Source organism: Hippocampus comes, unplaced genomic scaffold (assembly GCF_001891065.2).
Source record: "Hippocampus comes isolate QL1 unplaced genomic scaffold, H_comes_QL1_v1.1 scaffold389, whole genome shotgun sequence".
NCBI classification, from domain to species: domain Eukaryota; kingdom Metazoa; phylum Chordata; class Actinopteri; order Syngnathiformes; family Syngnathidae; genus Hippocampus; species Hippocampus comes.
The window spans coordinates 533,852-545,509 of record NW_017805068.1 but is presented as its reverse complement, the minus strand read 5'-3'; the positions used below and the strand labels follow the sequence as shown (position 1 = coordinate 545,509).

Here is an 11,658-nt window from a genome sequence, read left to right as displayed (position 1 = left end):
CTCACACACACACACACACACACACACACACACACACACACACACACACACACACACACACATAGAGGCTCATATAGCAATTACCCACGATGCTTTTCCACCATTTTTTGCAATAACTGTCACTGGCAGAGCTTTGGCCTCCTTATCTGATTTTTATGAACATACTTGTAGGGATTATTGAGATTTGTGAAAGCAGTGCTGGGGAATGTGTAACAGAAAGAGAGAGGACAAAAAAAAAATAAAAATAACAGGGAGGGTGAGCGGAATAAAAGACTAATCTCCTGAGGAAAGTAATGAAAAATATAACTCACAGTCGAGCTCAGCTTGGAAAAGTTGGCTAAAACAAAACAAAGACCAAAGAGATTATTCGACTGACTTTTCCATGACGGATCCTCTCTAATTCGTTCATGCCTGAGGAGGTAAGAGATGCACAGCAGCCGCACTCACACAGCGAGGATTCATTTATGAAGTGACGTGTTGCACATCACGCACATTGCTGACATCGCTGAAGGAGCGCTAACGAGAAACTGAATTCTTTCGGTGAACTTGAAGTTACGAAGCACTGAAGTATGGATTGTCTCTGCCGCGGAAATGCGCTCTGACAGAATATGAATGGGGGGCGCAGTTTTTCCACTGCGGTAATCTGCTTTATACCGCGCGAGATTGCCAGTTTGGTCGCCTTCGGTGATGTTGCTCGCTGTGCGGATGGCCAAAGAGAAAAATTCGATTCGGGTTTAGCCGATTTGATAGAGTATGGATCTCTACTTATTTAAGAAGCATATCCCCAGACTATTGTGCATGAGCGTATATATGAGATGCTGCACAATGATGCCATTTTTATTTCCGAAATGTATATTTTATGAAATTAAACTAGTGAGTGAACACATCGTGAGATGGGACTGATTGAGTACAGACGCCAGGCCGCGAATAGAGTGGGAGCGAGGTTGTGGCATCAGGGGCCTCTGGTCTGCCAAGGTGCTCTGACAACTGCTGTCAGAGTGCTGGAGGCCAGGCTGGACGAGGGCAATGGCCTCACCATCTGGTGGGTGACAGCCAAAGTCACCCTGCGTGGAAGCTCCGTGCGGTAGGCGTGTCCATGTGGGGAATCTGCCTATGCCTGTCTATCGGTGAGTCATTCTCCTCTGCGTGCAGGACATCGACAACCACATCAGCATGTTTTGAGTGCTTGTGCATGTGTCCCCATCAACTGCTTCCAAGTGAGGTGAGCGGTATATGACATTTGTCTTCAGCATGAGAAATATCGAGAAAAAAAAGTGTTCAGCAGTAAAAATAGTTGGTGTAGGAATTGGAATAGTCTCCATGTGTTTCACAAATAGTCAGGTCTGGACATTTAGTCCTTGGGTTGATGAATGGGATGTTGTGGAAAGAGGTTCTGACTGGGGTACTGACCACTTCTCGAGGCAGCAGAGGGTCCTCCGGGCGACTCGCTAACAGGTTCACGGTGCCACCCAAAGGTGCAGCTCGGAGCAAAGCCACCACCTCTTCTTGAGTCTTGTCATTCAAGTCGACACCACCCACCTGCAGCACACACATGACTTATGAATGAACACCCACTGGAGGCCAGAAAGACACTTCCAAACATGTGGAATCAAATTGAGTGATCAGACCAGGCCCATCTTCAAATTCATTTCATCTATCATTTCCCATTAGAATTTTAAGTGAGATCTGCCATGAAATAAAACGAAAGCCATCGAGAAACCATTCAAGTTACTCATTTGGAACATATCCAAAACAATAACCGCACGTTTAATCTTTGTGATGACATACAGTATCTTCTGAATAATATATAGGGATGGCTTCAACTGTTTTCAAGATTCCTACCTCCAGAAGACGATCTCCGGCTTTTAGTCTCCCATCTTGGATGGCGGCCCCTTGTGGGAGAATATTTTTAACGTAAATAGGCGCACTGCCACCAACGGGGACATCTCTGGAGGTAATGCTGAACCCAAGACCTTCTGGACCTACATGAACATACAGGAATGAACACATTTGACATAAAAATAAATCAATCAATAAATAAATACATTTCAAAGAATCATTCTAGACCACACCCATAACTACAAATATGTCAGTCATTCAGCAACGTGTGAGATCATGCTGCATTAAATTGTTGAATAAGCAAAGAGGATTTACCGAAACAAAATAAACCACAACTTTGTTCCACTCATTCTTAATCCAAAATAAGAAGCTCTGTCTTCATTTTCTGCTTTCCAGCATATGCAAATGATCCTCAAGTATAATGAGATATAAAAAAAAACAAAAAAACCACAAACACACACGCACACACAGAAACAAAAACAACAGTAAAGGCTTAAAATCAAATCTGAGTCAATGTGCTCAGTCATGTAGACTTTAAATGGAATATGTATAATTCAGTGCTCCTTCCTTTTCATCCATCCTGACTCAAGATGTTCTTTCAAGTTTGGTGAATTTCACTGGATCAATTTGACGAAGCCCTTGAGCTCGATGCTGCGCAAAGCTTCTTTTGGTTTCAACAACGGTGACCTTTAAGTTTCGGCAAATGAATATGAATTGCTGGTCGAGGGTCAAATGGCTAAATGCAGTAACTGATAACTCCGAAGTCACATGACCTGACCTTTATTGCAGAGGAGACATGAATTTGTCGATAGAATCAAAAAGTTGTTCAAATGTCAGCTGGTGATTCATAACTGCATTTGGAAATCTATTGTGCATTCCCTTTTTTGCCAAAAGAGTATTTATTCATTTTCACGTGATAGATTCTACCCTGCATGATCTTGTGGCATTTAAAAGTCATTTGATGTGGTTTCAATGGGGCTTTTTCGGTTGCTAATGTTAGTATTCACCTCGAAGTAGCTGCTCATTTCACAAGGCTGTCAGCGCCTCTGATAGTCCATCATGACCTAGTTTCCCAAGTTCGACTTCTTTACAATCTGTCGACCTGTCACTGGTTTGGCTGACAGTGATTGTGTAAATGAAGACGAAGCGCAGCGAGAGCGGAGCGTGGCTGGAAACTTTCTTAAGGCGTCAGCGCGCAAACAAACAACGTTGAAAGAGGTTGCCCATGAAGGTATAAATTTCAGCTTGGCTGGGTGTGTGTTTGCTTCAAAATAATAAATAGGCTGTTTCATGTTCGATCTTTCAAACTGACGAGTTTCTTTGCTAAGAGTTACAGATCTTAAATTGAATCAAATTTGTGTAGGTGGACTTACAATACACAGAGGACGTGTATGGTGAAACCAATTTCCGTTTGCATGTTTACCCTCCGAGACCTGCACTCACGGCTTTAGTACTTGGAGCAATAAGTCAATGGCCAAAACTACAGCTCATTTAAAAGTGCATTACCATTCTGATGGTAATTACTGTGAAAACAGCCCGGCCCAATCTGAGCTAATTTTACCGTTTCAGTAACATGTGGGAAATAATTACTGCCCATTTGGAGTTAACAAATGGCTTGAACCTTAAAAACGAGGACATCCATTACAGGAAACACCATTGAAATCATAAAGAAACGTGTGTCACTGTGTTTATTTAAAAAAAAAAAAAAGAAAATAAAAAAGAAAGTAAAGAAAGAAACCGCCCAGGAAAGGGAATTATTTTACATTTGTTCACTATTTGGCAACAAGCAGGGCATAATATGATACAGTGGTGTCTTTTTGATAGCAGCGTCCTGCCTTGGGCAATATTAAATGTTGGAGACGAGGTTTCAGGTGTAATTGAACAATGAAGACCAAGTATTAATGGAGTCAAACTTTTCTTGAGCAATTTTAAGACCCCCCCCCTCCAAAAAAAATCTTCAAAACCGTCTGGACCAAAATGTTGACCATCATAATCATGACACCATCATGTAGTTCATTTGTTGGTTTTTACCTTTCTTCAGCTGGACGTTGAATCTGCGGCCTTTGCGTTTAACATAGGAGCTGCTGGACTGTGTTGTGCTTATTCTGCGCTGCAGGGAGGTGGATGAGGTGGATGAGGTACTCGAAATCAATGATTGCGCCGGTGTGGCATATCTCCGTCTTGGCTCCGGAGTGCTCCCTGCCAGGGACCCCTGTTGACTACAAACAGGGGCAAACAGGTTCGCTTTTTTTTTTGTTTTGTTTTGTTTTTTCAAGGGGGTTCCAGTAAAATAGACAGAGATGTGTCACAGACCTGGAGGTTCGCCCCCCTACGAGGCTAGTCCTGTCACCCGAATGCAGAGAGCCTTGGCTGAAGCGGACTCTGCTGGAATGAGGTGAGCTGAGTTCACTCTTGCCCGCAAGTATCTCGTATTGCCTTTTCATGGCGGCCGGGACCACATGAAAGAGGATGAGGGAGGAAGCCATCGCCTGCCTAAAAATGTTCTGGGCTCTGGGGTTGGTGCAGTGGGGAAAGAACATCACATATGGACAGAAATGCATTTGTCATAACAAGATAAGAGAGACAAGTGCAAAATGATATATTATAGCTCTGCAGATAGAAACAGGCAGGCAATGAGTAGTGTGTGGTCAGAGGAGATAAAGAGACTCTGGCTCAGCCTGGTAATGGACCGGTACCGCTGATTTTTCCAGGGGTCACCAACCCTTCTGAAATTGAGAGCTGCTTCTTGGGTACTAATTGTTGTTGTTGTTATCAATGCTGCAACCATACTGAGGTTACGTGGTTCAGAAAATGGACGGATGCAAATTCATCCCTGCTAAGACAATGATCATCCTGATGATTTCTCACAATTATCAACATTAATAATAATAATAATGAGTATTTCCAGTCTCAAAAATAGTTTCGTCTGTTTTGCCAGTGGCACTTAGCATATAGATGGGCTGGTCGGGAGCAAGTGCATGGGAGGGAATGTGGGGGTGCAAATCCAATACAGTTGCAGGAATACCATGCTGGGTCTCCCTCAATGTCACTGCTAAGACGGCACCGCCACAGCACACAGCCGTTCATTCAAACACAGCCACAAATATCCCTCCCATTTTCATTCATATGGAAATTTTCCAAATACCACCGAGACATGAATAATGACTAGCGGGTACGAGTGTGTCTATATGTCTGTTTGTACATCACACACGTGCAGTGCAATCAGCCTCCACCTCGGCCTAATTGAATGACAAATTACCCCATCGATAAATCATTCTGTCGGATCAAGTGTATCAAAATATTTACCCAAGCAAAACAATCTGCTGAGATCACTTGAAGAGCCCTTTTTTTTTGTTCCTCTGTGGGGTTCACAATCAAGGCAGGGGAAAGCAGAGAGATGGAGAAGTGTAAATGGGAGGGAGAGTTTACCTTCTTCACTTTAGTGAGATGTACAATTACAATCATACGCAATCTGATGTCGGCGTGGAGCGTGTTTGGCAGTGGAGGGAGGAATTTGGAAAAGCAAAACCGCTTTACAGTGTGCTCGAACGTGGCACGTGTTAAAAACACCCGCTCAAATTTTTACGGCTACAGAGGCACTCATGTAAAGTGAATGCTTTTGGAATGTGGGAGGAAACCAGAGAGCCCCGACAGAAACGTACATACTCTAAGCATGAGGAGAACGTACAAATGGCACACTGAAAGGTCACACCTGAGAGTTGAATGGACAGCCCTTTGCTATGAAGCGGATGTGCCAGCCGCGTTTCCCACTCAAAGCCGTCTTGATAAATGGAAATTATTGATACCATCTACTGGATGTCAATCAAATATAAGCACGATTATGTTTGAATGCAAAAGTCTGTTTTTAGAGACGTCATATTAGAGCTATTAGTTTGGACAGATGCATCTAATAAACTGTCGGGGCAATCCCACCCGTTTTTATGGCTCATATATTGCCCATATGTAAGTAGATATTACGTGCGAGTGTGCACATTCAGGCTTTGGACGCCGGTCAAGTGAGGTCAAAGGCTTCATCTTAAATCATCAGCCCACTTTAAGAAATGAAACGGGGGCATTGAGTCGGCGGATATGGAGTGTGTACGTGCCTAGTTTTAGAAGGTGAAGCGTTGGTCAACGACTGCAGGTCGCCAAGACCTATCCCTGTAAGGCCTGCATGTCGGGAATATTTCACTTTTATCGTGCAGGCACATTCAGGCTTTGGACGCCGGTCAAGTGAGGTCAAAGGCTTCATCTTAAATCATCAGCCCACTTTAAGAAATGAAACGGGGGCATTGAGTCGGCGGATATGGAGTGTGTACGTGCCTAGTTTTGGAAGGTGAAGCGTTGGTCAACGACTCCAGGTCACCAAGACCTATCCCTGTAAGGCCTGCATGTCAGGAATATTTCACTTTTATTGTGTGTGCTCCATGAAATATCCAATATAATATTTTGCAGATGAATACAACCTGCATGGGATGGTCGTGAAAAAATACAAAATGAGTTAAAGCAGTACTAACGTGAAGAAGTAAAATTACAGCTTAATGTTATTTTTTTTCTCCATGAAATATCCAATATAATATTTTGCAGATGAGTACAACCTGCATGGGATGGTCGTTAAAAAATACAAAATGAGTTAAAGTAGTACTAATGTGAAGAAGTAAAATTACAGCTCAATGTTTTTTTTTTTTTGTTTTCTTTGTTTTGGTTGTTTTTTACAATATCATCGCCTATTTGATCGACTTACCAAAAACATTTCTCATTCTTTAGTAGATAGGTGGTATAAAGAAACCTGTATGTAAACCTTTGCCTATGCCGTCATTTGAGAAAATGAATTGTGCCATAAATATAATGAGAACCGGTAGCCACAAAATTGCGCAGGATGATGTCGGACCGAAAGAAAACTGTAGCTTACTGTTCGAAGCGAAGATGACGTATATCTCCCTGGTTGATTCTGACAATGCAATCATTCTCTTGGAAGAGATGCTCCTGCTCTGCCTTGCCTCCACGCTCCAGACGCTTGACGAGCAAGCCCTGGGTTCTGGAAAGGATCGCACAACACATCAGAAATATTACATCGTTGAGATAAAGCATGTGGAAATTGCATTCTAGAAGAAATATCGACAAGTAAGAAGCCAATGAATAGTGCAACACAATGTTTCATGATGTAAACCCACACAAGCCAATAATGTGTCTTTTTTGAGCTTAGCAATACTCTACCACACACCCACATCACGAACCCCACAGTATTGAATTACATCTTTCAACTATGTAAAGATTTCTCTTGGCCTGCTGACTAACATGTGAAGCCCGGACGGCTCCTTTTGCCCACCCACGCTGTCTGCAGGCCGAGACGAACGACAGGACAACTCGTGTTTAAGAAATCCCCGCCATAGACTTGGAGGAGATAATCTTGCAGCTTCTGAGAGAAACGTGCATTTTGCCATCACCGGAGCTTAAGCCGAGACACGCTGATGTTGTAATAAATACAGTAAGCGCTCCCATGCCAGCGCCATCTCAGCAATCCCTTTTAAAAAGGGCTACCTTTACGTTTACATCCCACCCCATCAATTCCTCTTCCAAATAAATACACAAGTGAGCTCCTCAGGGATAACCATTTGGAAAGAGATCGCGTGTATATATACAAAGTTCCAGTCATTTCAAAAAAAGAAAAAAAAATCTGAGAATAAAGAATCTGTCGAGGCAATTTCTGGATTACCTGTACTCAATTAGTTTTTTTATGTGCTGTTTTTTTTTTTTTTTTCATGATCAATATTAAGAAAGAATGCACCCATTGCCTCATTGCAAGAAGAACAGATGTTTTGTTTTCATTTGAGGTTGACAACTGTCATTTTCTGCGGGAATGTAAATACACACGTGAGCTCCTCAGGGATAACCATTTGGAAAGAGATCGCATGTATATATACAAAGTTCCAGTCATTTCAAAAAAAGAAAAAAAAAAATATCTGAGAATAAAGAATCTGTCGAGGCAATTTCTGGATTACCTGTACTCAATTAGTTTTTTTATGTGCTGTTTTTTTTTTTTTCATGATCAATATTAAGAAAGAATGCACCCATTGCCTCATTACAAGAAGAACAGATGGTTTGTTTCCATTTGAGGTTGACAACTGTCAATTTCTGCGGGAATAGCAATTTCAAGGTCTTAATCCTTCGATTTTCATTGGTCTCATAAACAACCACTTGTAAAAAATGTAACCCTGCTTCAACGGCGATGTCAAGGGCAGATTTTCAGACCTCGTTAGCATTTCTGGCAAACAGGCCACTCTTAGAACATTGCCCTAATTGGCTTCATAATATGGAGATCCACGTTCACATGACGGACGGACTCATCTCGGCCCCTCGATGGGGGGTAAACAATTACATTCAAAGAAAATTAAAGCTCAGAAGAGGCACTATCGTCTTCCTCGCTGTTTGATAGCACGTTGTCAGGTTATCTCAACTATGTTGAACACAAGCGTAATTGGGGGTGCCTTGGAAGCGGACATGATTGCGCCTCATCTCAATAAGTGTTGCCTACACGCAGATTACGGCATTGGTAAACCGTAATGACTTGAGGAAAGCCAAAGGACACTTTGATCATTGATCGGTATTTCAATAGCGCAAAGACGTTCATTAGTTTTTGAGATGATTTTGTCGACTCACTGTGATGATAGTAATACACAGGCACCCACTTAGCTGTGGAAACCAGAGGAGTCGTAGCTAAATGGCATTTAATGCAGCCTTCAACTGTGAATTCATTAGATATGGACGCACGGGGATTTTGTGAATGCAAAATGATCTGAAGGCTCTGAGGAAACCGAGGAAAATATTTTCAACAGCAAAAAAGAAGCAGCATGCAACTACAGCTTGACTCCTTTTGATATATTCCAACCAGCGCTAAATGGCATTTAATGCAGCCTTCAACTGTGAATGCATTAGATATGGACGCACGGGGACTTTGTGAATGCAAAATGATCTGAAGGCTCCGCGGAAACAGAGGAAAATATTTTCAACAGCAAAAAAGAAGCAGCATGCAACTACAGCTTGACTCCTTTTGATATACAGTATTCCAACCGGTCCCATATTCTCCCTTGAATCAAATAATGCAATCAAGATTATTTTTATGAACACCACCGACGGCAACAAGAATAATAATAATCATCATCATCGTAAAAATAAATCACAGTCCTATTGCACTTTTCCGAATATTATGTTCGGTCTGTTTGGATTTGAAAGTGGCCGTGGAATGAACAGCTCATTAAGCAAAGAATGCATCTGCCTCTACATTTTTCGTGTATTATTGCAGTATTTAGGGCATTGTGTTCTTGGGCTATTTTGCTTGCATGCGTGAGATATTATAGTATTAGGGTGTGACAAAGTCTCTCAAATAATGCAATCAAGATTATTTTTATGAACACCACCAACGGCAACAAGAATAATAATCATCATCATCGTAAAAATAAATCACAGTCCTATTGCACTTTTCCGAATATTATGTTCGGTCTGTTTGGATTTGAAAGTGGCCGTGGAATGAACAGCTCATTAAGCAAAGAATGCATCTGCCTCTACATTTTTCGTGTATTATTGCAGTATTTAGGGCATTGTGTTCTTGGGCTATTTTGCTTGCATGCGTGAGATATTATAGTATTAGGGTGTGACAAAGTCTCTCAAGCCTTTGTCTGCAAAGCATAATTGCCGTGGCTGGATCACATGTGCTTTTGTGTTTACTGTCCGGATTTTGTTTGGCTATTTGACCCCCGTGGCCGTAGTCTAGACGCTAATGAATAAAGTTCATTGAGCCCAAAGCCTCTTTAACTAAAATATAACAAATGGGAAAAGGGCCACGTAAGCAAAGAATGCATCTGCCTCTACATTTTTCGTGCATTATTGCAGTATTTAGGGCATTGTGTTCTTGGACTATTTTGCTTGCATGCTTGAGATATTAGAGTATTAGGGTGTGACAAAGTCTCTCAGCCTTTGTCTGCAAAGCATAATTGCCGTGGCTGGATCACATGTGCTTTTGTGTTTACTGTCCGGATTTTGTTTGGCTATTTGACCCCCGTGGTCGTAGTCTCGACGCTAATGAATAAAGTTCATTGAGCCCAATGCCTCTTTAACTAGAATATAACAAATGGGAAAAGGGCCACATTATCAAGAATCTTATTGAAGGGTCGAAATAGCTGTTGGCACTGAACTTTCAGGTTGGCTTGCATGGAGCAGGTAAAGGCTCAGGTTGAAAAGTCCTACGGAGAAGTACAATTTACAACACGCTTTTATGAGATGAACAAGACTCCAGTTGATCACCAAATGTCTCGTGACATGAAAATATACTGCCCTTCATCGCTACCTTCAATCCTCTGATGCGGGATGTTTCAAGGTGTCACAGGTTCCGAGGGCGCCAATGGCAATAGATCAAACCTAAATATAGTTTCCCCAACACTAGCTTATTTATGCGCAGCAAGGGCATTGATGCCCCGAAAGAAACGACACCTATCCAATATTCATGACGGCCACGCCCCTCGACTTCAAATGTCATGCCACTTCATCTCCTTGCTCTGTCTTTCCGACTCATTTTGCCCGTCTCCCTTTCCGTGGAGCTGAGTAGTCACATTCACCTTGATGCTGCCTTGGCGAGCAGCGTGGATTAGTGTTATGGGCAAGCTTTTAGTTTGATTACATTTGGCTGCATCCAGCGTCCTTTATGTTTTTGCTGAAATAACCATGAACTCCGATACGCTGCTTATCGTGTGCTCTTTTTCAGTGACAGCATGCATTGGTCCCGTCTCCCTTTCCATGGAGCTGAGTAGTCACATTCACCTTGATGCTGCCTTGGCGAGCAGCGTGGATTAGTGTTATGGGCAAGCTTTTAGTTTGATTACATTTGGCTGCGTCCAGCGTCCTTTATGTTTTTGCTGAAATAACCATGAACTCCGACACGCTGCTTATCCTGTGCTCTTTCAGTGACAGCATGCATTGGTTCAAGGGAAAAAAAAAAAAACAATGGAAAGGCAGAAGAAAGCCAAATCACCTTCAAGGCTGAGCAGATATTATTGTGATTGAGGACAAAGGTTACAATTGAAAAGAAAACATAACAAGGCTTTAAAAACTGTGCAGCCAAGAGTAAAATGACTTGAATCTCTTTTTATTCCCGGGAAAAGAAATATTGTGGGTGAAGGAGGGTTATCTTTTGGCAAATAAATAAAGTTGAAGTAAATGTACCGCCTTTAATTGACTAAAAGCAATTCCAAAATCTGAGCTCGTTAGGTGTGATGCCAAGACTCCCTCTCTTTACCTGACATCTTGCGAACTGAATGGCACGATGTGGATCCCCAGCGGTCCTCCTTTATTGGACACTTCAACCGGCTTGAGCATGGCTCTGCAAAATGATGATGGATGGGGTGAGAGAAGGTGGGCGGGAGAATGTGGCGGGAGATATGCATGGAAAAAAAACACATAAATGACATCATTAAAGAAAAGCATGGTATAAAAATGGCATTGTCAACATGACTGGCTGAAGGAATTTATGGGGGGCAAAGGTTCGCATGGACTCTGTGTGGCATTTGCATTGTATTGTCAATGCAAAGTCATCCGTTACAAAAGTCACCCCAGTGAAAGACTTTCGTTGTCGACGATGGACTCGAATGGAGACTCCATTTAAGTGATTAAGATCAAATTGGTGTTAGAAACGAAAACAGGCTAATTGAGAAATGTGCACGTTATTTTATTTTGTGCAGATAAAGACATGAAGACAAATGAACAAACGTGACCGCGGTGCCTCTGTCCTATCTGGTCATTCTCATGTTGCGAGTGTGTTTTATTTCT

General features: G+C 42.2%; 1 protein-coding gene across 1 annotated transcript in view; it reads right to left on the bottom strand.

Annotated features, from left to right (window-relative positions):
* The window catches only part of LOC109512654 (partitioning defective 3 homolog), a 188,856-nt gene that overhangs the window by 101,625 nt on the left and 75,573 nt on the right, over positions 1–11,658 (bottom strand). Inside the window, exons 7-12 of the mRNA XM_019864537.1 lie at positions 11,129–11,212; positions 6,752–6,877; positions 4,153–4,350; positions 3,871–4,058; positions 1,843–1,982; positions 1,411–1,539 (exon numbers count right to left, since the gene is read on the bottom strand). Of these exons, the coding sequence (XP_019720096.1) occupies positions 1,411–1,539; positions 1,843–1,982; positions 3,871–4,058; positions 4,153–4,350; positions 6,752–6,877; positions 11,129–11,212 (865 nt within the window). The remainder of the gene's footprint in view (positions 1–1,410; positions 1,540–1,842; positions 1,983–3,870; positions 4,059–4,152; positions 4,351–6,751; positions 6,878–11,128; positions 11,213–11,658) is intronic.